Source organism: Lithobates pipiens, unplaced genomic scaffold (genome assembly GCF_037356315.1).
Source record: "Lithobates pipiens isolate NorthernLeopardFrog02 unplaced genomic scaffold, aLitPip1_a1.2 Scaffold_22, whole genome shotgun sequence".
NCBI lineage: Eukaryota > Metazoa > Chordata > Amphibia > Anura > Ranidae > Lithobates > Lithobates pipiens.
This window is the reverse complement of record NW_027507784.1, coordinates 166,095,032-166,122,608: the sequence shown is the minus strand read 5'-3', so window position 1 is coordinate 166,122,608 and position 27,577 is coordinate 166,095,032. Positions and strand designations below refer to the sequence as shown.

Here is a 27,577-nt window from a genome sequence, read left to right as displayed (position 1 = left end):
GTTCTTCAGTGTCCTTTAATGCCTTCTGCAATTCCTCCATTTCCTGCTCCCTTCTCCTTTTGATGGGTCATAACCCACAGCACTTTCCCTGTAGCAGACAGATCACTTATGTATAATTGTGTATTATAGAAAAAAAAACACACTAGGATGTTGGTATGTTAAAGTGTTATCGGATATCAAACACAAACAGAACTTTGATTTCTTGGGCCACCATTTTACTTCCTCTACCGGGAAGTTTCTGATAGTAATATAGTATAATAATACTAGAGTCCCCATGTATATCAGGTCACTAATGCTATAAATTTCCACACCACCAATTAATTAATTGGGTAAGAAAAACAGGGCTCCTCTCTTCTCCACTCTTTATTTCTCCACTCAGGTATAATGGCTTTTTGCTCCCCAAGTTAAAGCCGCAATTATAGAGTATAATAAGTAACTTACATACTTGTGTATGCTTATATACTTGCTTTTATACTTGCCTGGAGCAAGTTGGTAAGTAGTAGACATCTAATGCAGACTGAATGCTGGTAAATGACTAACACATGGTAACGTCTGGTTGCCAGTTTAAACAGATTACTGGGTCAACTGAATGACAAATTGAGAAGTCCTTCAGTCCTTCAGCCTATGGTATAATAGAATCAGTGGAGGAGAACAAGAGGCCTGCCAGTTATCAGCCGAATGATAGACACAGTAACCAAGTAGTAAGTAATGAATCAGCCTTTAGCCCTGCTGAGTAAGCCCTATGGACAGTAGAACCGATAGACGGTTGGCAGCTGGTGGAGGGCAAGAGCGAATTGGCGGATGATCACCAGCTTAGAACGAGGTGGCGTCTGATGGGCGGCCAAAGCCGATTGTCAGTGTCCAATTGACGGCAAGAGGCAATTGTTGGTGTCTAACTGGTGGCTGGAGCCGAGTGGCGGCGTCTGCTTGATGGCTGGATCCGTGTAGCGTCGTCCAATTGACGGCTAGAGCCAAGTGGCGGGGTCCAATTGGCGGCTGGAGCCAAGTGGCGGGGTCCAATTGGCGGCTGGAGCCAAGTGGCGGCGTCTGCTTGGCAGCTGGAGCCGAGTGACGGGATCTGTTTGATGGCTAAAGCCGAGTGGTGACGTTTACTTAGCGGCTGAAGCTGAGTAGTGCCATCTGATTGACAGCTGAAACTGAGTGGCAGCCAGATAACAGATGGAACAGAGTCACCACCGATCCACAGCCCTAACGTCCAGAACGAGGTGAAGAACAAAGGGAAGCTGAAGTAGGCAACCAAAACAGGAAAGCAGAGTGGTGAGACGAGGCCAGCAGGCAGCTGGAGCAGAACAAATGGTAAGCGGTTGTATCAGGTTTGAAAACTGAAGCGTGGTAATGGCTGGTTGATGGCTGTAGTAGCGGCTGCTATAGTGTAACTCACTGGAACAGCTTAAGAGATCGGCCAGCCAGCAGAACATCAGCAGGGTGGCAAGGTATCAAGGTTTCGATAGCTGTGGGCTTTAGCGAACTGACATCAGGGGTCAGCCGGGGTCCACAATGTACTGGAATAGCGGGATGTCGGCTCACAGGGCCTGGTTCCAGGAAATGTCGGCATTAAGCAGGATGGTCTCGGTGCATCTTTGGCTTGGAGCTACGTCCATCCGCTCGCATTACGTCCATTCCATGGCCACTTCCTCTCAAAAAACCAACTACGCTACTGGATTTCTGATAAAACAATAGGAATTGAGACCTCCAAGTGTATCTCTGATTTCTGGTTGTCAAATGCTGGATCTACTCCCCTACACAATATGTGGGATGCCTTCAAGGCATATATCAGAGGGTGCTACCAATCATCTCACGAACCTGTCATAATCCCAAAATTTCTATTGAGGAGGTACAGGGTCTGGAATCTCAGTGTGTTCTAACACAGAAGATATGCAAGCGGCCTACTGAGAACTAATGCTTCTACGGGTGGCAAGGGCTAAAAAGCAGCAACTGGCACAAACGCAGCGCATCTTTGAGGAGGGAGAAAAAACTGGACATCTCCTGGCTTGGCTAGCTAAGGAGCAACAGCCCAAAACCACCATTGCTCATATACAGGATGCCAAAGGAGTGCCAGTAGTAGATCCGGTAGCCATCAACGCCCGTTTTGCCTCGTATTATAGTGTCCTTTACTGTTCTAGGGCGGATTACTCAGGAGAAGAACTGGATTCCTTACTTGGGCAAATCACCTTCCTTACTCTTACTGACGAGGCCCGTACCCATCTGGGTAGTACAATTATCCTTGAAGAGGTACAGCAGGCCCTATGCGAATTACAGACGGGGAAAAATCTGGGTGAGGGCAGCCTCTCCTCAGAATTCTATAGGCAAAATGGGGAACAGTTATCACCCAGATTGCATGAGATGATAGTCAAAACCCTGAAAGAAACCACTCTCCCAGGTTCTATGACAGAAACAATCATTTTTGTTATCCCCAAACAGGTTAAAGACCCTGAACTCTGCACCTCCTATTGCCCCATATCTTTGCTCCATGCGAATGCCAAGATTCTTACTAAAGTTTAGCTAGGAGACTTAATGAGGTTATTCTTACCCTAATACATAAAGACCAAACCGGATTCATGCCGGGTAAGGGGATGGATATAAATCTCTGCAGACTGTATACAGTTCTGGGCGCTAAGGATTCTCTCACCTAATTTGATGCAGTGGCCTCCCTGGACGCAGAGAAAACATTTGATTTGGTAGAATGGAATTACCTGTAGGAGGTTTTGCATCGCATTGGCCCTTAACATTTTATCCTGGGTGCAGACTCTCTACAAGTCACCAAGGGCTAGAGTTTGCACTGGATCGACTCTCCACCCTTCTGTCTCCACAGGGATACCAGACAGGGCTGCCTGCTGTACCCTGTGCTTTTCACATTGGCTATAGAGTCGATGGCGATTCTCATGCGTTCCTCACCCTTAGTCAGCGGTATATCTATGGGTTCTGTCCAGGAGAAAATATCGCTCTACGCAGACGATACCATGCTATACCTTAGGAACACCTCAAACTCACTGGGGGCTGCCCTATCACTTATCAACACCTTTGGTAGATATTCCGGCATATGCATTAACTGGGGAAAATCTGTTGTTATCTTTGCACTGCACTCCTCAGATGCCTCGATACCAGTGGATACCCCATTGCAACTGGTTTCACAATTAAGTTATTTGGGTGTAGTGATTCATAGGAACCTATCACAGTTCATCCCGCTCAACCTGATCCAGGTAAAGTCCCTCCGGACTCAGAGCTGCGCTGCTTGGAAAACGCTGCCCTCTACCCCAGTCGGAAGGGTCAACCTCGTTAAAATGTCCGTGCTACCCAAACTTTTGTACATCTTTAGACAGACCTTGGTCCGTATTCCAAACGCATTCTTTAAAAAACTGGACAGCTTGATTATCTAATTCATTTAAAATGGTAGCATCCCTAGAATAGCCAAATCCACTCTGCAACTGCCTATAACCTTGGGAGGCCTTGCACTACCCTGCTTTCTCAAATACTATTGGGCTGCTGTCCTTGACACGCTCAGATGGTGGTTGTCACAGGAGCCAGCCAACCCTACGTCCACACTGGAGGCGGCGTTGCTTGGGTCCTATTCTGAACTACAGAATCAAATGCATTGTGGGCCTAGGTCCAATCCAAATATTACTCACTCGATGTGGACCACTGTAAGGGTCTGGGAAATTGTTCAGGCAAAGGTCCAGAAGCCCAACGGCTGGTCTCCCCGCACTCTGCTGTGGGGAAATTTGCAGTTGCCACATTTCCAATCTATCCTGGATCCTGTGCTGTGGGCCCGCTTTGAAATTAAGACTTTGGCAGACATTGTATCCCCCTTCCTCAGAGCTAGCCCGAAACACATTAGCTGTACCCCGTGTTCTGTGCATGTCCATGCATTGTTTTTATGGCCTTTTGTCAGCTGCATTGTGTGAGTACTCACTTTTATATAAAACATTATTATTATTAAAATTATCTTTGGTAATGCACTAGGTGTGCGCATCTTCCATTTCTGTTTTTCAGGTATTTACAGCTCCACCATGCTTTCCGGTCCCAGTTCCCTCTATCCATTGTGCTGGAAATCACTGGTGTCAAACGGTTATTGAATGCAGCGGATGAAACTAAACCCTTCTCTACGCTATACTCCGTCCAGGAGGGACTGGACACTTCCAAAGTTTCTCAGCTGTTCTCGGTGTGGCAGGCAGATATACCCACACTAGCCAACAATGACTGGGAAGAAAGCATTCAGCAATACCTCTCTCTGGTGATATCAGATTCACTCGAATTACGTTTTTGCATAGGGCGTATTTCTCCCCCCAACAACTAGCTAGAATATATCCCAATAGAGGCTCGATCTGTCCCAAATGTGCCTTGGAGGAGGGTTCTTTCTTTCATGTTGTTTGGTCCTGTCAGCATATACAAACTTTCTGGAGGAGAGTTGTCAATGTCATTAATTCTGTAAGTAAACTAATGGCGCGTACACACGATCAAACAATCTGGTGGAAAAGTCCGGCAGACTCAAGTCCACCGGACAATCCCCCCGTGTGTGGGCTCCGGCTGACTTTTTTTTTTTACCCAAAAGTCCGGCGGACTAAGAAAGTAGTTTTGCACCAAAATATGTCCACCGGACTCGCAGGACAATACGGCCGTGTGTGTGCTAGTCCAGCGGACAATACGGCCATGTGTGTGCTAGTCCGCCGTACTTTTGAAATGAACTGACTTTTCCCGCCCGGAGAAAAGTCTGCTCATTTTGAGCGTGGCTCCAGGTAGCCAGGACCAACGAAGGAAGCGTCGCTGACACCTGGTATGGATTTAAAGGGGAATCCCTACGCCGAAAAAACGGCGTGGGGTCCCCATCTAGGTCCATATCAGACCCTTATCCGAGCATGCTACCCTGCCGGCCAGGTAAGGGGGTGGGGACGAGCGAGCGCCCCCCCCCCTCCTGAGCCATACCAGACCGCGTGCCCTCAACAAGGGGGGTGCTTTGGGAAAGGGGGGGCATGGGGCCCCCCCCACACCCCAAAGCACCTCGTCGCCATGTTGATGAGGACAAAGGCCTCTTCCTGACGACCCTGGCCGTTGGTTGTCGGGGTCTGCGGACGGGGGGCTTATCGGAATCCGGGAGGATGCTGGGACTGTGACTTCATAATGGGCGGGACATCATTCGGCGATGTCCCTATATAAGTCGCCGCACGCCGCGTGCCTGTCATTGTGGCCAGAGACAGTGATGAGGCAACAGCTCAAGAAGAGAAGAACAGAAGAGAAGAAGAGAAGGCGGCGACAGAAGACCGGGCCACCGCTTGTAAAAGAGCTAGAAGGCGCGGAGGCCCGGCAAGAAGAACCGAAGAGGGGGACAAGACCCCCGAAGTCGGAAGAAGACCCCTGGGCGGCGACGAAGAAGGAAGCCGGGCTCCTCCGCTAGTAAAAGAGCTAGCAGAAAATAGCGGAGGAATCCGGCGAGAAGACCCCCCCAAGACGGAAGCAGTGCAATAAATTATTTTTAAACCTTGTGTGTTGTGTTTTTTTTTTACTTTTTTTTTCACAAGTGAATGGGTAGGGGTACATTGTACCCCATACTCATTCACATAGGGTGGGGGGCCGGTATCCGGGGGCCCCCTTATTAAAGGGGGCTCCCGGATTCCCGGATTCCGATAATTCCCCACCCGTAGACCCCGACAACCAAAAGAAGAGGCCCTTGTCCTCATCAACATGGAGACAAGGTGCTTTGGAGTGGGGGGGGGGGGGGCGTGCGGCCCCCCTTCCCCAAAGCACCCCCCCATGATGAGGGCACGCAGCCTGGTACAGCTCAGGAGAGGGGGCCACTCACTCATCCCCACCCCCTTTCCTGACCGGCTGGGTAGCGTGCTCAGGTAAGGGTCTGATATGGACCTAGAGGGGGACCCCCACGCCGTTTTTTCGGTGTAAGGCTTCCCCTTTAACTCCATACCAGGTGACGGGGCCAGAGACGCTTCCTTCGCTAGTTCTGGCTACCTGGAGCCGCGTTCAAAATTAACAGACTTTCCTCCGCGTGTGTGGGCGAGTCCCTTCATTTAAAAAGTACGGCGGATACTCTGGCGGACTAAGTCCGCCGGACCTAGTCCGCCGCAAAAGTACCGTGTGTGGGCAGGTAGCTCATTCGGACAGTCCGGCGGACAGTTCGTCGGTTTGTCCGCCAGACTAAGTCCGCCGGATAGTCTGATACGTGTGTACATGGCATAAGAGTACCCTGTGACCCGATACCGTTATTGCTTGGTATAGTGGACACATTGGAAGCCTCACAACCAAGAATTTATTTGTTTTTACACAGCCTTCTATGCCAGGAAGGAGATTTTGCTACAATGGAAGGGACCCTCCTCTCCAACTATACAGCAGTAGAGAACCCTGATAAATGCGGCCCTGCCTTTGTAGAAGCTGGCCTATCTGGGACGCCCCAAACAATTTATTAAGGTCTGGGTGACCTGGGTTTACTGTAAGGAGCGGCTGCCTCTGCAGTAGGGATTGGAGCCAAGAGACCACCACCCTTGCACTATGTTGAATACTATTCACTTAGATGAATGCACACCATAGATTACTCACAACTGATGCTCTTGCCGGTTCCCTGTGCCCTGGTATTGATGCCCCCTCCATCTTCTTGCTTGATACCTATCTGCACAATTCTAAGTATATGATGCCTCCATGGAAGTTGGGAATCCTTACACTCTCCTCGTTTCCCGTTTGCTATACATGTTGATTTAAATGTCTGTATCTTTCCCTGAGTAGAGCGAATGCCATTTTCAATTGTAACAGGAAAATTTAATACTGACCACTGTCTTAATCCCCTTTTTAAATGGATTACCATTTCTTTTTGTACCATCTACATTGATCTTTATGATTGTTGTGAATGTAACCACTGCTTACTGTTTTTTTGTTTTTGCTGGATAAATAAACTTTATGTTACAAAAAAAAAAGTTGTAAGAGCAATGGGTAAGCATGCCAACAGTTGACAGTCCAAAGGTGAGAGGAGGAAGCAAGACCATGGAAAAAAGCTCGCTGAAAGGCACAGCCAGCTGCCAGGATCCTTACATAGCCTGGAGTGGCTCTACTCCATCAGCTGACAGCAGGCAAAATCCTGCTATAAACTTACTCTGGGTGAACAAAAGTAAGTGTACTACTGACCCACAAGAGAAGTATGGCAAAACAAGCTTTGACCCTACTGCTCTTTTATTTTCCCTTGCATAACACAGCTATACATTTTTACCAACCATTAACTAAGCAAGGCGGACATAGACTGTTTCCTGGCCTCACAGCTTCAGCACCTGGGTGCTTGGGGAGGAGTTGATATGGCAGACCCTATCTGTAACATACTATTTCATGGCGCATTGGGCCTTCCCGCCGCTCCCCATCTTGAGGCAAACATCCCCCAGCACCCCAAATCGATACTTACCATTAACTTACTATGCAAGATATGGGGCCACATTAAAGATAGCCTAGGTATGAAGGGCTTCACGGTACACACTCCACTGTGGCACACAGAATAAAAAAGGCATCTCAATATATAATACACTCATCTAGAACGCAGGATGCAGCTAAGCTTCCGTGTAGACACAGGTGGGAGCAGGACCTGGGAGAGATTGGGGCGAGGACTGGGAACTGTGCTTACAGTCCCTGCCAATTGGCTCATTGTCTCCATCGTACAGGCTCTCCCAGCTATTCATTTTACACAGAACAAACCATACCTCGGTGCTGCACCACAGATGGGGCAGGAGGGGATCCCTTCTGTGCCCCAGATGTAGGGGGGCTAACGGGGATCTTATACACCTGATGTGGCGCTACCACAAACTATTCAGATATTGGAGAGCAGTAGCTACTACCATTTCATCTGTCTCTCAATCCACTGTTCCGCTACACCCTCTCACATGCTTGCTGGGTGTGGTGGATGAGGAATTTTTCACCCCCCCCCCCCAACTAATGTAGCAGTTTTGAGATTACTGTACATTGCCTGCAAGCAGGTAGCTTGTTTATGGCTATCACCGCATAGCCCAACAACGAAGCAGTGGATTGAACAGGTAAATAGTACTCGAATAAAAGAAAAGCTGACATATCAACACAGAAATGCAGTTAATAAGTTCTATAAAATCTTACAACCTTGGCTAGACACCCCGGGCTTGGCACCCTCTCAGCTAGTCCTCAATAGACTGCTCCAAATGTAACCTTCTAGATCCTTAAACTATTAGGCAATTATGTGCACCGTATCACGATAGTATAAAGCCTTGAGTATGATTAAAGGAATCAGTATCAATAGCCCCTTCCTCATTGACCAGCCAGCGGTATAGACCGCTGCTACCCAATGGGGTCTTGATTGTGATGGTAAGCTCCAGTTCATTTCACCTTCCCATTGGAGGGTAGTTAGTTCAACCACAGTTTCCTTTTGTTTATGACTACTAGTGTGTCACTTACATTGTTATCAACTTACTAGTGAAATGTATGGTCCTAAACACAGAGACGAAACACTCCTGATAAAAGTATTTTGTTAGCAATGTTATGTTTCAGTTCTATGCTTTAGGCCAATACCTGAATACTATACTGTTACTAATGTACACCCTGAAGTTTGAGCAAGCATGTTACTGCACACCATACATTGTTGATATGATGTTTTGTATAATTTTTCTGCTTTTTTAGAAAGAAAAGTAACAACATATTTTTGCATGTGTTTATTTTTCAAAATAACCTTTTTAAAGCGGGAGTAACCCCGCTGATGTGTTTTTTTGGGGGGTTTTTTCTACCTGCAAAGGAAAAGGCATAATGAGCTAGTATACACCGTATACTAGCTCATTATGAAATACTTACCTTAGAACGAGGCCCGACATCTGGTCCGATACACGCCGAGGGAGCTCGACGTTTCTTCCGGGTATCGGGTAGCGCTGTGAGTGACCGGAGCCGCGATATCGTCACTCACGCGCATGTGCGCGGGGGATTTCTTCCCAGCAGCGTCCGTAGTCTGCCGGGCCTTCAGCCGGCAATCCCCTGTGCGCATGCGCCGCTGCAGTCAGTGGCGCATTGCGAGGGGAATATCTCCTAAACCGTACAGGTTTAGGAGATATTTTTTTTACCTACAGGTAAGCCTTATTATAGGCTTTCCTGTAGGTAAAAGTCCCAAAAAGGGCTATACAACCACTTTAATGAAAATTCTTTTTTGTACTATGTGTTTAATAAACGATTATGTCATTTTTAGAAGTGGTGCCTACAAAGTCCATTTTTTCTTTATGTGCATTTTGATCTACACCCTGAAGTTATATTGCTATATCTGCTAATATTGTACATATGTTTTCGTGACACAATAAAAACCTTTCGGATTAAAAAAAAAAAAAAAGCAAGGCAGACATAGCATAAAAGGATTTGGAAAATGCCTCTTGTACAGAAATATCACATTGAATGTAATCAAAACATAAACAGGATCATTTTAAAACGATTAATTAACATAGAATAGATATCGCCAGCGTTGTGCTTTGTCTTTTATTAGATTGCAGTAAGAACTTGTAAAGGGAAGCATTTGAGATCTTTCACTTGCTGAAGTTACTGCTGGGAACGCACTTCCTGTTTTTTTCAGTTGGCAGAGAGAATGTAGAAAACTTGTGATTTGTTACAGTTTTGCAGGCAAATAACTGGGGATAAAACACTGTCACTCAAACTTACCCAGACTCTCAAATTTCTGCCTGGCAGTCCTGGCATAGTCATCTCTGTCATGAAGCGCATAAGGCACAAACAGGACACGTTTCACTTGTCTAAAAAGAAGAAAAAAATATAAACCATCAGAAGCTGTGCACATCTAGAACAAATTTGGTTTAAAATGTGAGATTACTCAGTAAATAAATAGCTCTCTGTGTCACAATTCATGGTACGGAGAGCCCTACTGATATGCTGCATGAGAAGTAGAATTGTATATATAATATATTTATCAGTTCAATATCAAATGTCTGGTCTGCCAAATCATTCCCAGACTTGGTAGCAATAATTCTGGTGATGATTCCTTACAGAAAAATTTCAGAATGAGTGATTAGATTGGTTAATAAAGATATAAAACCAACAAAATCCAGTAGTAACAATCACAAGCCATTAATGCATTCACTTACGCCCCTAAAAACTTTTGTATATGTTCTTGGCAGTGTTCCAGATATCCCCCGCCATGAAGCGTTGAGTTGGAAATAAGCAGCAGATGCCGTTTGAGCGTCATCATTAATGATGGTTTTCAGCCAGAACAGTTGCAGAGGGTATAAGCTGCTGAGAGAGGAGTTAGAGAAAAAAAAGTTTTGTGACTCATTTCATAGCAACTGCTGAGATCAGCATGTCCTATCATCTGTACTACAAGAACAAAGTTTCTTCCTTACTTTATTGTACTGCTTTCTCCACAGATAATGCTGACCTAACAACTATGTCTCACAGTCTAAAGGTTACATACTGCTATGCATTTTAACACTGCACTGCAAAAAAATATATATTCATAGCCTTGAAATATACAATATTTGTAGCATAATTATCACCCATAAATCTATGCTGAGCACCTGTTTCATACATGCCCCTGGTCAGATCACCTGATCACTTCTTTTACTACCTCTAACATTGGTCTCGCACATACATCATATAAATGGCGCATTAATGACGCTCTATTAACAGACCACTTGAACCTACAGCAACTATCATCCAATATGGAAGAGTATTTTACACTAAATTCTTCCCCAGACATTCTTCCCACAACACGATGGATGGCCCACAAGGCCGTCATGAGAGGCCATTTAATCAAATTGGCCTCCACTATAAATAGAACAAAACTAAATGACATAAAAACACTAACTAGAGATTTAGATAAATTATACCATACATACAATCAATCCCCCACAAGCGATATACTTAAACAAATCCAAGAAAAACTTATGACCCTAGACACTTTATTAACATCTGAAACAGAAAAGGCTCTCAGGTGGTCCAAGGCTAGATTCTTATTATATAGTAATACATCATCCACTATGTTTGCTAGACAGCTATGATCTTGGCAACTAAGGGGATAAAGACGCTCAGGGACGTTACTCATATGGGGGATTTGCAAACCTTCTCACAGTGGCAGACTAGACATGACTTTCCCAACTCCTATTTTTTCAGTTTTTTTCAAATTCGACATGCATACCAGGCTCAATTTGGGGAGTTGAGGGTGGAATCTCTACCCTCGACACTCGAATCGTTGCTGTCCTGGGAGGACCTGCCTAAAACGCTCTTCATAACGTATAAGGAACTTTTTAAACGCTTACTAAGTGCAGGACTAGGTGGGAAGTGGAAGTCCCTGATATTCAGGCAGAGGACTGGGATGATCTATGGACTCAGCCCTTACAGCATTTGGTATCGGCCAGGGACCGCCTGATCCAATTTAAATTCCTGCATAGAAGCTACTACATGCCGGCCAGAATAGCCAGGATATATGGACTGGCAGTGGCAGAGTGTTGGAGATGTGCTTTCTCTCCGGCTGATGCTGACCATGTATTCTGGTGCTGCGCACACAAGAGGTCACAACTTGTATCTCAGACGTATTGGCGGTGCTGATTCCCCCGACGGTGAGGGTATGCTTGCTAGGGCTGGTGGAGGAGGTGGTTCCTTCCAGGGCGTTGAGAACACTGCTCAACATCCTGTTATTTTATGGTAAAAAGGCCATATTACTTAAGTGGAAGAATAAACAGGCCCCGGACATTGTTTATTGGAAGCACCTGATTAACTCTATGTTACCGTATTATAAAACAACATACAGGGCGAGGCGAAGTGGGAAAAAATTTGATAAGGTCTGGAGGGCCTGGTACGAATCGGACAATACAGTAGGCTGAGTGAGGAATTCCTGAGCTTCTTGGGCCATACATTGGAGGTGGAAAGCATGGGAATACAGAACCGAGGATGCCAATGAGATGGTAGAGTGCAGACAAAGCGGGGAATAAACGAATTGTAACAAATTGTAATAAGTAACTACAGATACTGGAGCCGAGGATACTGAAATTGTATGCATACCAGTATTATTCAACCAGAGACTGAGGGAACCTAGATCCGAGGTAGTAATCCGCATAGTAGAGGGGCTGAGCTGTGACAAAATGGGGTGAGGGGTTGGAGGGTGGTAGATAGTAGAGGGATTGTTAGTACTAGGATGTTAGGCCCTGCATGGCCAGTTGGTTGGGCTGCTGTTATGTTAACAGGGCTCAGCTCTTGTTGTATGTGTTCTTTGAAAAGGAAAAATTTTAATAAACAGAATTTTATTAAAAAATAAAAATAAAATAAAAACACCTTAGGAGTTTCAATTTGTATGCAATCAGGCAGGCCCTTGAACTACATGGTTTTGGTAAACCTGAAGGAAAAACTCAGCAGAAAAACTGATAGTGTGTATGGGGCTTTACACTATATGGCAAACCCTCAAACCTAAAATCATTCACTAAAAACAATACTTTTTGTTCATTCTCAGACCTAAAATCAGAATATAAACTTGCAGAAGCCAAACGCACAGATTATAATAATATAAAACATTTATACCAAAAATACTTTTTCCTCATTCTTCAAACACCCTTCATGGTATTTGAACTAATTTGTCTTTCTTCACCACATGATAGGGGGTTAATATCCAGAATCTACAAAAACCTCAACGAACAAAACATGTCTGACAAAACACGACAAATGTCTCAATGGGAAGCAGATTTAAAAGAATCTTTCGATTTGGAACAATGGGATGTCATAGTTACCAATCTACGTAAATGCACTAAAACAGCTTCCATCAGAGAATCGGCGATCAAATTACACTACTGATGGTATCTCACCCATCAATCTCTCCCCTATGCTTTAGAGCAGTGATTCTCAACCAGGGATCCCTGGAACCCTAGGGTTCCTCCAGAGGATGCTAGGGGTTCCTTCAGCATTGGGCAATTTCTGCCTCTCAGATAAGTTCCCACTGACACCATTGATCTTTTTAGCTATCTGTAAGGAGGCAATTCTTCCCAATGACCACAAGTGTAAGGACCATTCCTCTCTCTGACCGTCACACTAATGTATCATGAGTTGTAGATTTCTAATTTTTAGCAGGTGTTCCTCGAGACCGGAGAACGATTTCAAAGGGTTCCTCTGTGTTGAAAAGGTTGAGAAAGGCTGCTTTAGAGGTTGCCCGTTCCAGGGCTCTATTATGCACACTTTTTGGGACTGCACACAGCTTATTACTACCTGGCAACTTGGACAAAGTAAGATAGAAGAAATTACAGGGAAGAAAATTATACTAACACCCAAAAAATGTGCCTCCTGTTCTTCCCAATTCCAGATATTCCTGTAGCACAGGCCAGACTTATCTATTCCTTATTTAGCGCAATACACTGGGCTATAGCTCTTAACTGGCGTTTCGCTACTGTACCATGGTCCCAAATTATGAACCGTATGCTTTCTATCAAACTATCAGAGCACATCCATCACACATTTGATACTATGATCACATATGAAAAAAAATGAAAACCATGGGATTGAAACAATGATTTAACGCTTGGTTCTGCAAATCTATTCATCATCTTGCATACCTGAAAGTGTTCTGTAACTACATGACGCAATTTCTGTGCCTTAAATATACATTTTTCGATTTGTACCTCTCTCTTTTATGCCTTTGTTACATATATTTTGATACCTTGTGCACCCAATGCTATGTATGTATTGTAATATCAAACTGTATTGAGACTTATTTTTCAAATAAACCTTTGTAAACAAAAATTACTAGACATATGCATACTGAAACATTTTGTTTTGTTTCGGTTCGGATAGATTCGCTATGTTATTAATTTAGTTTAGTTTGGTTTCGGAATTTGTTTTTGCAAAATTTTGTTTTGTTTTCATTAAAATTTGTTTAATTTATTAATTGTTTAATGAATGCCAACTTTTTAGAATGATTAGAATTCAGATCGGACAAAAAACTGTCGTCCAATTCAAATTCTGTGTAAAGAAATAGCTGGTTGTTAGGGGTGCAATGTATTGTCACCGATCCATGATCTGAATGGGTCACCCTGTTCGGATCGGCACACGACACGATCCACGGAGCACTCTGTGGCCTCGGCTTTGGCCTAGCTCCGGAGTGGTGGCCATCTTTATACACCCGGTGGCCATTTACAATGCAATCGCTCCGTCAAATGTCATGACGCTGGTTCCTCTCTCCCCTCTGTGTACTGATCTGTACAGTGGAGGGGAGAGATCGGATGGCAGCAGCGCTGTGGGCTAGGATCTGTAGTGCCCACAGCACTGCTCTGTGACAATTGCAGTCACAGCCATCCCTGCCAATACCCTGCCATACCCAGCCATACCCAGCCTTACTCTGTAATACCCAGCCATGCTCAGCTGTACCCAGCCATGCTCAGCCAATATTATAATGGGGGAGATGAGGTGGATATTACAGTGGGGGAGATGACGTGGATATTACAGTGGGGACTATATGTGGGTGGAATTTTCACAGGTTTTTGCAAATTCAGTTATTTGCTGATCTGAAAAATGATCCGATCCGTGACTCTGATACGAGCAACAATCCGATCCCTGAGTTTTTAGATCTGTTGCACCCCTACTGGTTGTTAAACTGCAGGACAGGAAGACAGCCGCCCGCATCCTTAACAACCACGAGTCATCCCCACTGATGGATGAATGTAAAGATAAAGAATGCCGGCAATAGAAAAATGTTAAAAAAACAGCATGGGGTCCCCCCAGTCCATACCAAGCCCTTCAGGTTTGGTATGGATTTTAAGGGGAACCCCACGCCAAAATGTAAAAAAAAAAAAAAAAATGGCGTAGGGCCCCCCCAATCCATACCAAACCCTTCTCTGAGCATGCAGTCCCTCAACATGGGGGATGAGGCTCTGTGCCCCCCGACCAAAGCACCTTGCCCCATATTGTTGGGGGTAATGACCTCTTCCTGACAACCCTAGACTGTGGTTGCCAGGATCTGCGGGTGGGGGACTTATCGGAATCTGGAAGCCCACTTTAACAAGGGGGCCCCCAGATCCCACCCCTCTATGTGTATCGGGTACATCATACCTGTCCCATACACCAAAAAAAGGTCAAAAAGTAAAAGCCGCAGGAAACATTTTTTGACGAGTCCTTTATTTAAAAAAATGTAAATAAAAAATTGTATCCCTTGATGTCACCCATCTTCAATCACAACGCCCGTCGACCTGAAAAATAGAAGAAAATTGCAAAAAAACGCTTTGCCTCCTGAGAGGCTACCCACCGTCTGCCTTCGTTTCGCTTTGACAGCTCTTATATAGGCAAGGGGCAGGGCCACCCAGGGATGTCAGCCGTTGACACCGCCCCCTTCCTATTCAACATCTACTAGTAAATGGCCAGCCCTCCTTGCCCATAAAGACCTTACAAGCTACAGGCCCTATCTCACTTGCACACAAAAATGGGCCATACTCAGTCATTGCTCTTAAAGAGCTTACTGTCTAAAGACCCAATATCATACACATGCACACACACATTAGGACTATACAAATCATTGATATCATTCCCTGCCCATACTTTTAATATTAGGACACTTACGTGATAACAAAAAACTTGCCACCGTCCTCATCTATAGCTGGCTATCGCAGTAAGCAGCATTGGAAGGTTAAAACAGGTAACAAAGCCTGGGGAATGCCCAGGTAAAAAAAAAAAAAAAAAGGCTACTTAGAAACCCGCTCACAGACAACTGAATTAAACTGTCTAGCAGTATGTGTTAAAAACAGGGGTTTAGTCCGCACGCATTTGGAAACACATGCGTGAGCCACAGAGCCATGTCACGGCAGTGAAGGTACATGCATTCTGATGGATAAATGAGGGCAGGTGGACTGAAGGAGAGCCCACCCCTTCTTAAAGGTACAGGAGCACACAAAACACCCAGCAAGTACCACAATGGCTGCAAATGTGTTGGTGCGTTGCTGGACCAATACAAACACCAACGTGATAACAAACTTGCCACCACCCTCATCTATAGCTGGCTATCGCAGTAAGCAGCATTAGAAGACTAAAACAGGCAACAATAAAGCCTGGGGAATGCTGATGTTTCCATCAGCTGCCGGGTGTAGCTGCTGCCATTGCCAGTAAAGGGCTTCACGGCTGGGTCCCTATTGCACATATGCGTTGTGCGCTGCGCTCTCTTACTGGCACAGTGGCGGAGGAGGAGGGAGCTGGACTTCTGACATAAATCTATATGCTGTCATATATGTCTTATGCACATGCATTGGCATATATAAATGTGTCACGCTATGTACCACAGAATAACTGAATGCGATGCAACCTCCTAATATTGTTATGAAAATATTCCTATCCCCATAAAGTGCTAATCAATTAGGTTACAAATCCATATATGAGTATAAGTATAAATACATGAAAAAATCTAATAATATATAATCATGTGAAATACATAAATATCCAGTGCCTGATGATATAGCATCTATATATATCTCCAGTGCTCAATTTCCAATAATAAAGTGCTCGTGCTCAGTGAATATAACGTGAATAGATCAATACAATGACATCAAGTCCATCAAAAATGTGAAAATTATAAAATAATAAAAATAAAAATGACAATAAAAGCAAACAGTCCTTCTTTAAAGTGCCAAGTGACTTTGTGCAAAATTGTGCTCTCCTCCCCCGTCAGGTGTGCCCTCACCTTAAGGGCTTAAGTTTTAAGCCTGAATTGATTGGCATCATCCGGGGATCTTGATTCTTTCTTTTTTCCTGTAGTGGCTGCTATAGACACCTCTGACTGCAAGCCTCCTCCACACACTGGCTGTACACCTTCCTCCAAGATATCTCCACCTAGCCTCCTCACATATCCCATAGGGAGAGTAATAAAGGCACACAATAGTGTAATACCGCTTAAGTAATATTTAATTCACGTTAAAACATTTAATCCTTCACACTCACATTTTAATAAATAAAAACCGCTGTATAAGGTGTTTATAGTGCTGTAGTGGTAAGAGGGGTAGGATCACCCATTCACCGCCTCCCCAGGCAGTCAAAATCCGACCGGTTTCGTCACTATCTTTGTGACTTCCTCTGGGATATCTGACTGGCAGATGTGTAGCATTGCTTTATATTGCGGCGTCCACCGCCATTTTACTGTAGCCCCAGCTTATAATTCTATTATCAAGTCGATCACCGCCATTTTGCCTTAGTCCATCTGTTGTATTAGCACTATGTCGGCGCTCGGATGTATTTATATTAGGTGACTTCTTAATCCACAGAATCTGATGTTTTAAAACAATCTATACAATCCCTCTCCATAGACATCATATTCTTACTATTATGTTGCTGCATTTGATAGACTGTGAATAGCTTATATACTGATCTTTAGCGGTGACAAAGACCCCTAGTGGGAGAAGATGATATCTATTACAATAAAATACTGATCACAATTGCCATCTGAAGATCTTCTTTCTATGGTGTTATCACATATCATTATCCAAATAAGAAAATACAAATATTGCAAGATAGGATATAATACACATCTAGAGATTTTGCAAGCAAAAGAGAGGGTTAATTCTATTGGATTTTGTTTTAATTATATTTTCTTATTTGGATAATGATATGTGATAACACTATAGAAAGGAGATCTACATCTACATGCACACAAAAATGGGCCACACTTCTTCCCTGCCCTTAGCCTAAAGAACCGATATCATACACATGCCCACACACACACACATTAGGACTATACGAACTATTGACTTCATTCCCTGCAATCTAAAGGCCCAATATATACATATACACACACTTTAGGGCCAAATTACTCATAGACATCATGTCCTGCCCTTAAAAAGCTTACAACTTAAAGGCCCAATATCATATACAGTGCCTTGCGAAAGTATTCGGCCCCCTTGAACTTTTCAACCTTTTGCCACATTTCAGGCTTCAAACATAAAGATATAAAATTTACATTTTTTGTGAAGAATCACCAACAAGTGGGACACAATTGTGAAGTGGAACGAAATCTATTGGATATTTTAAACTTTTTTAGCAAATAAAAAACTGAAAAGTGGTGCGTGCAAAATTATTCGGCCCCTTTACTTTCAGTTCAGCAAACTCACTCCAGAAGTTCAGCGAGGATCTCTGAATGATCCAATGTTGTCCTAAATGACTGATGGTGATAAATAGAATCCACCTGTGTGTAATCAAGTCTCTGTATAAATGCACCTGCTCTGTGATAGTCTCAGGGTTCTGTTGAAAGCGCAGAGAGCATCATGAAGACCAAGGAACACACCAGGCAGGTCCGTAATACTGTTGTGGAGAAGTTTAAAGCCGGATTTGGATACAAAAAGATTCCCCAAGCTTTAAACATCCCAAGGAGCACTGTGCAAGCGATCATTTTGAAATGGAAGGAGTATCAGACCACTGCAAATCTACTAAGACCTGGCCGTCCCTCTAAACTTTCAGCTCAGACAAGGAGAAGACTGATCAGAGATGCAGCCAAGAAGCCCGTGATCACTCTGGATGAACTGCAGAGAACTACAGCTGAGGTGGGAGAGTCTGTCCATAGGACAACAATCAGTCGTACACTGCATAAATCTGGCCTTTATGGAAGAGTGGCAAGAAGAAAGCCATTTCTCAAAGATATCCATAAAAAGTCTCATCTAAAGTTTGCCACAAGCCACCTGGGAGACACACCAAACATGTGGAAGAAGGTGCTCTGGTCAGATGAAACCAAAATCGAACTTTTTGCCCACAATGCAAAACGATATGTTTGGCGTAAAAGCAACACAGCTCATCACCCTCAACACACCATCCCCACTGTCAAACATGGTGGTGGCAGCATCATGGTTTGAGCCTACTTTTCTTCAGCAGGAACAGGGAAGATGGTTAAAATTGAGGGGAAGATGGATGCAGCCAAATACAGGACCATTCTGGATGAAAACCTGTTGGAGTCTGCAAAAGACCTGAAACTGGGACGGAGATTTATCTTCCAACAAGACAATGATCCCAAACATACAGCAAAATCTACAAAGGAATGGTTCACAAATAAACGTATCCAGGTGTTAGAATGGCCAAGTCAAAGTCCAGACCTGAATCCAATCGAGAATCTGTGGAAAGAGCTAAAAACTGCTGTTCACAAACGCTCTCCATCCAACCTCACTGAGCTCGAGCTGTTTTGCAAGGAAGAATGGGCAAGAATTTCAGTCTCTCGATGTGCAAAACTGATAGAGACATACCCCAAGTGACTTGCAGCTGTAATCGCAGCAAAAGGTAAAGGTGGCTCTACAAAGTATTAACGCAAGGGGGCCGAATAATTTTGCACGCCCCACTTTTCATTTTTTTATTAGTTAAAAAGTTTCAAAAATCCAATAGATTTCGTTCCACTTCACAATTGTGTCCCACTTGTTGGTGATTCTTCACAAAAAATAAAAATGTTATATCTTTATGTCTGAAGCCTGAAATGTGGCAAAAGGTTGAAAAGTTCAAGGGGGCCAAATACTTTTGCAAGGCACTGTACATACAAACATATTATGGCCACGCTATTCAATGACATCAGTCCCTGCCCTTAGAACTAGAAACAAAAAGTCCAATATAATATACATGCACACACATCCTTCTATGTAGAAAAATTCTATTTGGCCTGTGCCAAGTGATATAAATTGTAAAATATGGCACCACATTGGCACCATGACAACCACGCATTTCAATGGGAAATTTTGAATAAGAAGCCAAGCTTTTCCTATATGAAAAGCATCTTGGCTTACCCAAATTCCACTTGTTTCATACTAATTGGGCATCCTATATAGAAACCAGGTACCGAGAGAGAGAGGGAGGAAACCAGGGACCAAGAGGAAGGACCAGGAAAGAGGAGACAAGGACAGAGATAGGGGAGACTGGCGAAAGAGAGAAAAGAGTAAACTAGTGAAAGAGAGGGTACTGAGAGAGATGGGGACTAAAAGAGGGGACCAGGATCAATAGAGGAGACTTGAGAGCCAGAGAGAGAGGGATGGAGACTGAGAAAGCGGGGAACGTGAGAGAGGGGGAGAGACTTGGGACCAATAGAGGAGACCAAGGACAAAGAAAGAGGAGACAAGGACAGAGAGGGGGATAAGGGCCTAAGAGGGGACCAAGAAAGGGGGGGGCGGTAGACGCCAGGGACCATGGGGTACTGAGGACCAAGGAATGAGAGGGTGAGAAAACCAGGGACCAAGAGAGGGAGGAGGGTGGCCTGAACATGGAGAGATAAAGACGTGCATTCCTAGAGCTCCCGGCTGTCTCCCACCTAATCTGACGACTCTGGCTGATTTAGCACAATATGTATGCTTCGAGAAAGAGATCCACAAAGAGGAATAACAGACCCACCAGACCCATGGCTCAAACTCCATAACCGGGAGAGACTGAAAGACTTTTCCAGCTCTCCCAACAACACTCGCCGGGAGCTAAGATGGCGGCTGCACGTGGGGACATGGAAAGAGACCGGGCTGCCTGCCACTCACCGGTCTTAAGCTTGGAGGCTCCTCTCACTGACCCGTACCTCGGCACCCCACCGGATATACACCCAGATGCCACTGAGTACACACGAACACCCTCCCAGCCATTACAGGTAGATGCTGAACTGCGATCTCTGCTGCAAGCTCTCCCCACTAAGGCAGACATTGCAGCCCTCATAGGAACGGTGGAGGCTGCCCACCGCAAAGAACTAGCTCTAGTAAGAATGGAAGTGAAGGACCTTACCACCAGAATCACAAGAGGTGAGTCCTCCCTGTCAGCCCTAGAATGCCGGGTAGTGGCAATGGAAGATACCCAGGGTACACAGGAGAAATCGATGATAGAACAGCAACCGCAGGAATAACCTGCGTATAAGGGGACTACCGTAGGCGACTGGCCCGGAAGACCTGGCGGACACGGGAGCAGCTATATTCCGAGGCATAGCGGGGGTTGATCTACCACCCCGCCTGGAATTTGACAGAATCCATAGGGCACTGGGAACAAAGTAAACTGACCCTGCCAGACCGAGGGATGTCGTCTGTAGACTACTAAATTACATCCATAAGGAGGAAATTATTCAGAAATCCTGAGAAGCTAATGACCTGGAATTTGATGGAGTAGCGATTAAAATACTCCCGGACCTCTCCCGTGCCACTCTGCAGAGACGAGCATTACTGAAGCCGCTATTGGAATTAGCCCGTGGCAGAAGTGCAACTTACCACTGGGGATACCCGCTGTCCATCACGTTCCGAAAGGACCAGAGGTCCTTCACTCTTTGCAAGCAGGAATCGCTAGCAGATCTTTTTGCCTTCCTGGGTGCAGACCCCATTGTAGTACCAAACTGGCTCGCCCTTTTGCCCCAAGCTCATGGTTTTGGAAATGTACAGGGCCACGAGGAGATCTACCGTATACGGTTTAGGAGGTATATATAAAAAGACAGGCACCACTGTCTACGGCGCATGCGCCGTAGACATCGGCGTGCAGGCGCACTGAGCACGGCGCAGATCACGGCGATATGACGCTGATGTCGGCTCCCGTGCGCATGTCACAGTAATCCATAAGGAAGGGAAAGACCCAGCTTCTTGCGGTAGCTATAGACCGATATCGCTTCTGAATGTAGACTTAAAAATCTATACTAAGATCATAGCTACCATGCTGGCAGGTCACCTTCAACACCTCATACACCTCGACCAGGTAGGCTTTATCGCCTCTAGGGAGGCAAGAGACGGTACCACTAAGGTGCTGAATCTGCTTCATGTGTTGAGAACCGCTAACACCTAGTGTGTATTGTTGAATATCGATGCCAAAAAGGCCTTCGATCGAGTGAGCTGGTCGTTCATGTTTGCAGTACTTAGACACGTAGGTACTTAGACACATAGGTCTAGGAGAAATAATGATCAATAGGATAGCTGGAATATATTCCAGCCCAAGTGAAAGCCAATGGAGTCCTATCGGATTCCTTCCCAATAACAAATGGGACAAGACAGGGATGCCCACTATCCCCTCTCCTGTTTGCACTGTCCCTAGAACCCTTCTTAGCCACAATCAGACTGAACCCCGATATACAGGGGGTGACTGTGGGGCGATCACAACTAGAGGTTGACCGATATGGGTTTTTCTCTGGCCAATGCCGATACCGATATTTAGAAATTGCCGTGGCCGATATATGATGCCGATTTTTTTTTTTTTGGGCCGATATGTTAGGCCGATTTTATTTTTTACATTTTTTTTCCCCTTCATCTCATAAAATCTAACAGTTAGAAACCTTTCATACTGGGCGTTTTTCAGGCGCTTTTGGGCTAAAAATAGCACCTGTAAAGTGCCTGCAAAACGGCTCCCCTGCAGTCTGTGTGGAAGCCTGTGTGCTGGCTGGACGTTAAAAAAAAAGTCCTGCAAGCAGTATCTTTGGAGTGGTGTATACCGCTCCTCCACCACTCCTGCCCATTGAAATGAATGGACAACGCTGCCGAAGCACCTGCAATGCGATTTGGCAGTTGCACTTCACAGGCACATTTAACCCCTTCCTCGGCTGCTAGCTGGATTATAAGTGCCCCGCTAGCAGCCGAATAGCGCCGCTAAAATGATGGTAAAGCGCCGCTAAAACTGGCAGCGTTTTACCGTCAACGGCTGCCCGCTCCAGTGTGAAAGCAGCCTTAAGTGATACAGAAAATTTTCTTACATTTAAACATTTATTAAACAAAACAAACATCCAATTAGTTCACTTGTATGTATAATTTAGATTAAAAAATTATATATATATTATATTAAACACACAAAAACAGGTAATCAAAACTTTTGGATGAAAAAATTGGCTAACTTTATACTGTTTTATATTTTTTTAAAATCAGTGTATTTTTTCCAAAAAAATTGCATTTGAAAGACCGCTGTGCAAATACCATGTGACATAAAATATTGCAACAACCGCTATTTTATTCCCTAGGATCTCTGCTAAAAAATATATATAAGTTTAGGGGGTTCTACGTGATTTTCTAGCAGAAAATACAGGATTTTTATTTGTAAGCATCAAGTGGCAGAAAAGATTTAGTCTTTAAATGGTTAAACTGAGAACTTCTACACACAGAGCTGAAGTCATTCAGAAGTGGGAACATTGTATCTCTTTGATCTTTTCTTGGCAGACTGCCCAGAGGGGAGGAAAGTCACTTCACTGCTGTCTTCAGGCAACTTGCATTAACTTCTATTACTGAAGTCATTTGCAAATTGCGCTGAAGATAACATCGGATTTTTTATCAGCACAATCTGCCAATGCCGATGAATTAAAAACGCCAAATATCGGCCGATATATCGGTCGACCTCCAATCACAACACAAGATATCGGCTTATGCCGATGACATGCTCTTTTCGCTAACCAACCCGGGAGTGTCCCTGCCGAACTTGCTTAAGGAATTTGGAGAGTTATAAGAAATTGTCTAACCTAAAGATAAATTTCTCTAAATCAGAGGCAATGGGAATATCAATACCACCGCATATGCTTCATACCATACAATCAAATTTCCAGTTCTGGTGGACATCCGCCACCCTGACTTATCTAGGAACTAGCATCCCATCCGATCTTTCCTGTTTATATGAGCAAAATTTTCCCCCTCTGTTAGCAAAGGAAAAGCTACTCTTAGGCTCAATTCACACTAGTGCGTTTTTTGATGCATTTTGCAGAAATGCAAGGAAATTTTTTTAACATGGGTTCCTATGGAACATGTTCACGTCAATGCATTTTTGTGCCTTTTTTTTGGAAAGGGTCGGGGACTTTTTTTCATGCAAAATGCAGCGTTTTGCATGTAATAGAAGTCAATGGGCCTGCATCAAAAACGCAAGTACCGCTTTTTTACCGCTTTTTTTACGCGATTTTGTTTTTTTTGTTTTTTTTCCACTGTATATATATCTGGTTGCTAAGCAACCACAGTGTAAAAAAAAAATGCAAAACGCGGGAAAATCACGGTAAAAACGCATGTCCAAAAACGTGACAAGCACCGCAAAAACGCTCAAAAGCAACATGCATAGATGTCGAGCCTTATGCTGGATTCACACCTCTGCACAAATCTGCAAAATGCAAAAAGCACTAAAAATGCATAGGTGTGAATCCAGCCTTAGACTCCTGGCACAAAGGGACTCACTCCTAGTTTGGAAGGTGTAACTTGCTGAAAATGTGTATACTGGCCAAATTTCTTTACCTCTTCCAAGCCCTACCGATTAAAATACCACCTGCGTACTTTAAGCAAGTACAAGCTTTATTCACCTGCTTTATTTGGCCACACAAACAACCACGGAAACCCACGCTCCCAACTTTCACTGCGAAAACAATACGGAGGTTTAGCAATACCGGATATAAAAAAGTACTATCAGGCAACCCATTTAAGCAGGATAATTGACTGGAGTCACCAACCAAGAAGTTAAGCTATGGGCACAAATAGAACAACATCAGAGCATAGTCCTGCTAAAGACAGCGCTGTGGTGCAGAGACTCTCTATCATTGGAGACAAAATCACACGCTCTGAGGCCGCGTACACACGGGCGGACTGTTCGCCCAACTTTGTCCGCTGAACAGTGTTTCAGCGGACAGTCCGCTCGTGTGTGGGCTTCAGCGGACAGTTTCAGCGGACAGTCTGACGAACAAAGTTTTTCGGAATTCCCGTAAGACAGTCCGCTGAAACTTGGTTTGAGCGGACAGTCCGCTCGTGTGTAGGCTTGTTCGTCAAACTAAGTTCCGCGCATGCTCAGAAAGGATTTACACGCCGAAGGTTGCATTGCAGTGTATAGGACGTCGTTTTTCTAGTCCCGTCGTACGTGCCGTTCACGTCATCGCGCACGCTTTCAGCGGACTGTTCGTTCATCGTGTGTGGTCAAGTCCGCTCATGCAAATTTGGAGCGGACTGTTTGTCGGATTGTTTGACAAACTAAGTTGGGCGAACAGTCCGCCCGTGTGTACGCGGCCTGACGGGTAATACCCTCAGTCAAGGCTCACAGGCAGCACTACAACACTCCCTGACAACCAAAATATCACCATTAACCCCAATTCTGGGTAACCCCAAATTCTCCCCAGGGATTGCAAATACACAATTCCAGATGTTACGAGACTCAAACCATACCACAGCCTCTCAGTTTGTAGTGCAAAACAGATGGCCCTCCATCTCAGAACTTATGGACCCTACAGGTCCATTTCAACTGGATTTCTGGAACGCTGCACGATTACACCACTTTCTTCAGACAATCCCGAAACCCCAAGACTACACCAGACCTAAGACCATGTTCGAAGAATATAGCTCGGAAACTGAGCCACTGCCACGGGTCCTCTCCAAAATGTATTCACTATTAAATACACCGACCCAACAACCACAACTTGCAGGTATTACAAAATGGGAAGTGGACTTAGATCGTACTTTCATGGCACCCCAAATTCAAAACATAATAGAATTCTCCCTCACGTCATCTCTATGCACAAAAATACAGGAGACAAATTATATCCTCACGAGGTGGTACCTCACACCTAGTCGCCTACACATTATCTTCCCTGATGCACCAGAACACTGTTGGCGCTGTAGAGAAGATAAAGGAACAATGCTGCACATATTCTGGTCCTGCCCCAGGCTGACAGCATTCTGGATAGCGGTCTGTACCATATCACAAAAATTTACAGAATATCAGATGCCGAATGACCCAGCATTCTTCCTGCTGCATGTAGCGACTTTGTCCCCCAGGAAATATAAAAAATCCCTACTATGCCACCTGACCAATGTAGCCAAGTCCTGTATTCCTCTGCTTTGGAAACAACACAACCCACCGACCACAGCAATGTGGCTACGACGGGTGGAGGATATTAATAAAATGGAAGACTTGATACTGACAGCCCAAGACAGGCAAGAAGCCTATAAAAAGACTTGGACTATCTGGAACATGTTCATATATTCAGAAGAAGGTAAAGCCCTCTTCGGAACCTGAGTTACTATTGAAACAGCACACAGATTACTTCACCCGCAATGCCATTCCCCCGTCCCCAATTCTCCTCCCCCTCTACGCTTCCCTCTCCCCATATTCCACTCTCACTTTATCTATTTTCTATTTCTTAATTTCGGCCGTGGCCCCTAACATGCCTATCTCACTCTTCTTGCAAGATGTTTGCTTAGGGTTTCAGGATATACGATATCCACCAATGTTAACAAGTTACCCTAATAGGTGCTTACAGCAATGTGGGATCTACACAAACTAGACGACTCTTATTGACCCTCTGAACGGTTATGTTGTACAACACTTCTGATTGTAATGCAAGTTTGGAAGGCTGCGACCTTCACTGTTTAAGCTATTACTGTATTTCTTGGGGCTCTACCCCAAATTTGAAAACTTAATAAAGATCATATTTGGAAAAAAAAAAAAAGAGAGGGAGAAGACAAAGGACTGAGAGGGAAGACAAAGAAAGAGGAAACAAGGAGAGAGAGGGGAGAATAGGTAAAGAGAGAAATGAGCTTAGAGACCAACAGTGATGTGGACTAACAGAGGGAACAGGGACTGGGACCAGTAAAGGAGACTGGGGACCAAGAAAGAGAAGATCAGGGGCTGAGATAAGTGGCAAAGACCAGGGACCAAGAAAAAGGAGACAAGGACTGAAAGAGGGGGATATAGGCTGGGAAAGAGGGGACCAAGAGAGGGGAGGGTGAAGAACAGGGGCCAAGAGGAAGGAGATGAGGGACTGAGGGGGTGGGGTATGTGGTCAAGTCCATCTGCCACCCCACTACTAATGGAGCACCAGCCACCACTGCTGCAAGGACTAAGGTCACTTTTACACGTTTTAGCTATAAAAATAGCACCTGTAAAGCTCCTAAAAAAGCCTCCCTTTTGTGAAAACCCGAGAGCTTTCCCACTGGGGCGGTGCTCTTTCAGGACGTTAGAAGAAGTCCTGCAAGCATCTTTGGGGCAATTTGAGAGTGGTGTACACCGCTCCCAAAATGCCCTGCCCATTGAAATGAATTAGCAGCGCTGCCAAAGCGTTTGCAAAGTGGGTGCTTTTAACCCTTTCTTCGGTAGCTAGTGGGGGTTAAAATCGCCCAGCTAGTGGCTAAAAAGCTAGTGGTGCTTTACCGCCAACGCGGCCACTGGTGCAGTGTGAAAGCAGCCTTATAACAAGAATTGATGACGGACTGGGACTGAGATCTGGGACTGTGTGTCTGTAGGGACTGCTATTAGGAAGAGGTCGGGAATGTGATTGGTTGCTTTGGGAACAGCCCTAGTGGAGACAGAACTTGTCTGAATTAAGATGGATCGGTCACCTACAATCCTCATGTACAACTATTGCCTTTGCAATTCTTTTCTGTGATATTGTGGCAAACTTTTCTGATAAAAAGATTATGAAAAAAAAATCGAAATGTGTTCCTTTTTATATATATCACGGTCACAGTCTGGAATCTTCTCCTATTTGTGCTGTTTGAGGATCCTTGGTTGGGCAGTGATATGGACAATCCCTATGGTAGATCCACCAGTGGGGTCCTCTCAGGACTGAGAAAGGACTGACATGATCACAGTGGGGCCCCAGAGGACCGGAGGTCTTGGGATGCCATGGCAAAGCTGGATTAGCAACCCCCTGTACCACAACTCGTGGTAATAAGAGACCTGGATGGGGGACTCGTGTATT

The 27,577-nt window shown here is 44.7% G+C and overlaps 1 protein-coding gene across 3 annotated transcripts in view; it reads right to left on the bottom strand.

The window, feature by feature from the left end:
• The window catches only part of LOC143924323 (alpha-aspartyl dipeptidase), a 76,931-nt gene that overhangs the window by 39,871 nt on the left and 9,483 nt on the right, over positions 1–27,577 (bottom strand). For 2 of the 3 annotated variants that reach the window (XM_077448573.1, XM_077448574.1), the window contains exons 2-3: positions 10,098–10,245; positions 9,661–9,749 (exon numbers count right to left, since the gene is read on the bottom strand). In XM_077448573.1, coding sequence (XP_077304699.1) covers positions 9,661–9,749; positions 10,098–10,201 — 193 coding nt within the window. In that variant the 5' untranslated portion in view covers positions 10,202–10,245. Of the gene's footprint in view, positions 1–9,660; positions 9,750–10,097; positions 10,322–27,577 lie in introns of those variants that run through there. The other variant, XM_077448572.1, reaches the window with a different exon arrangement.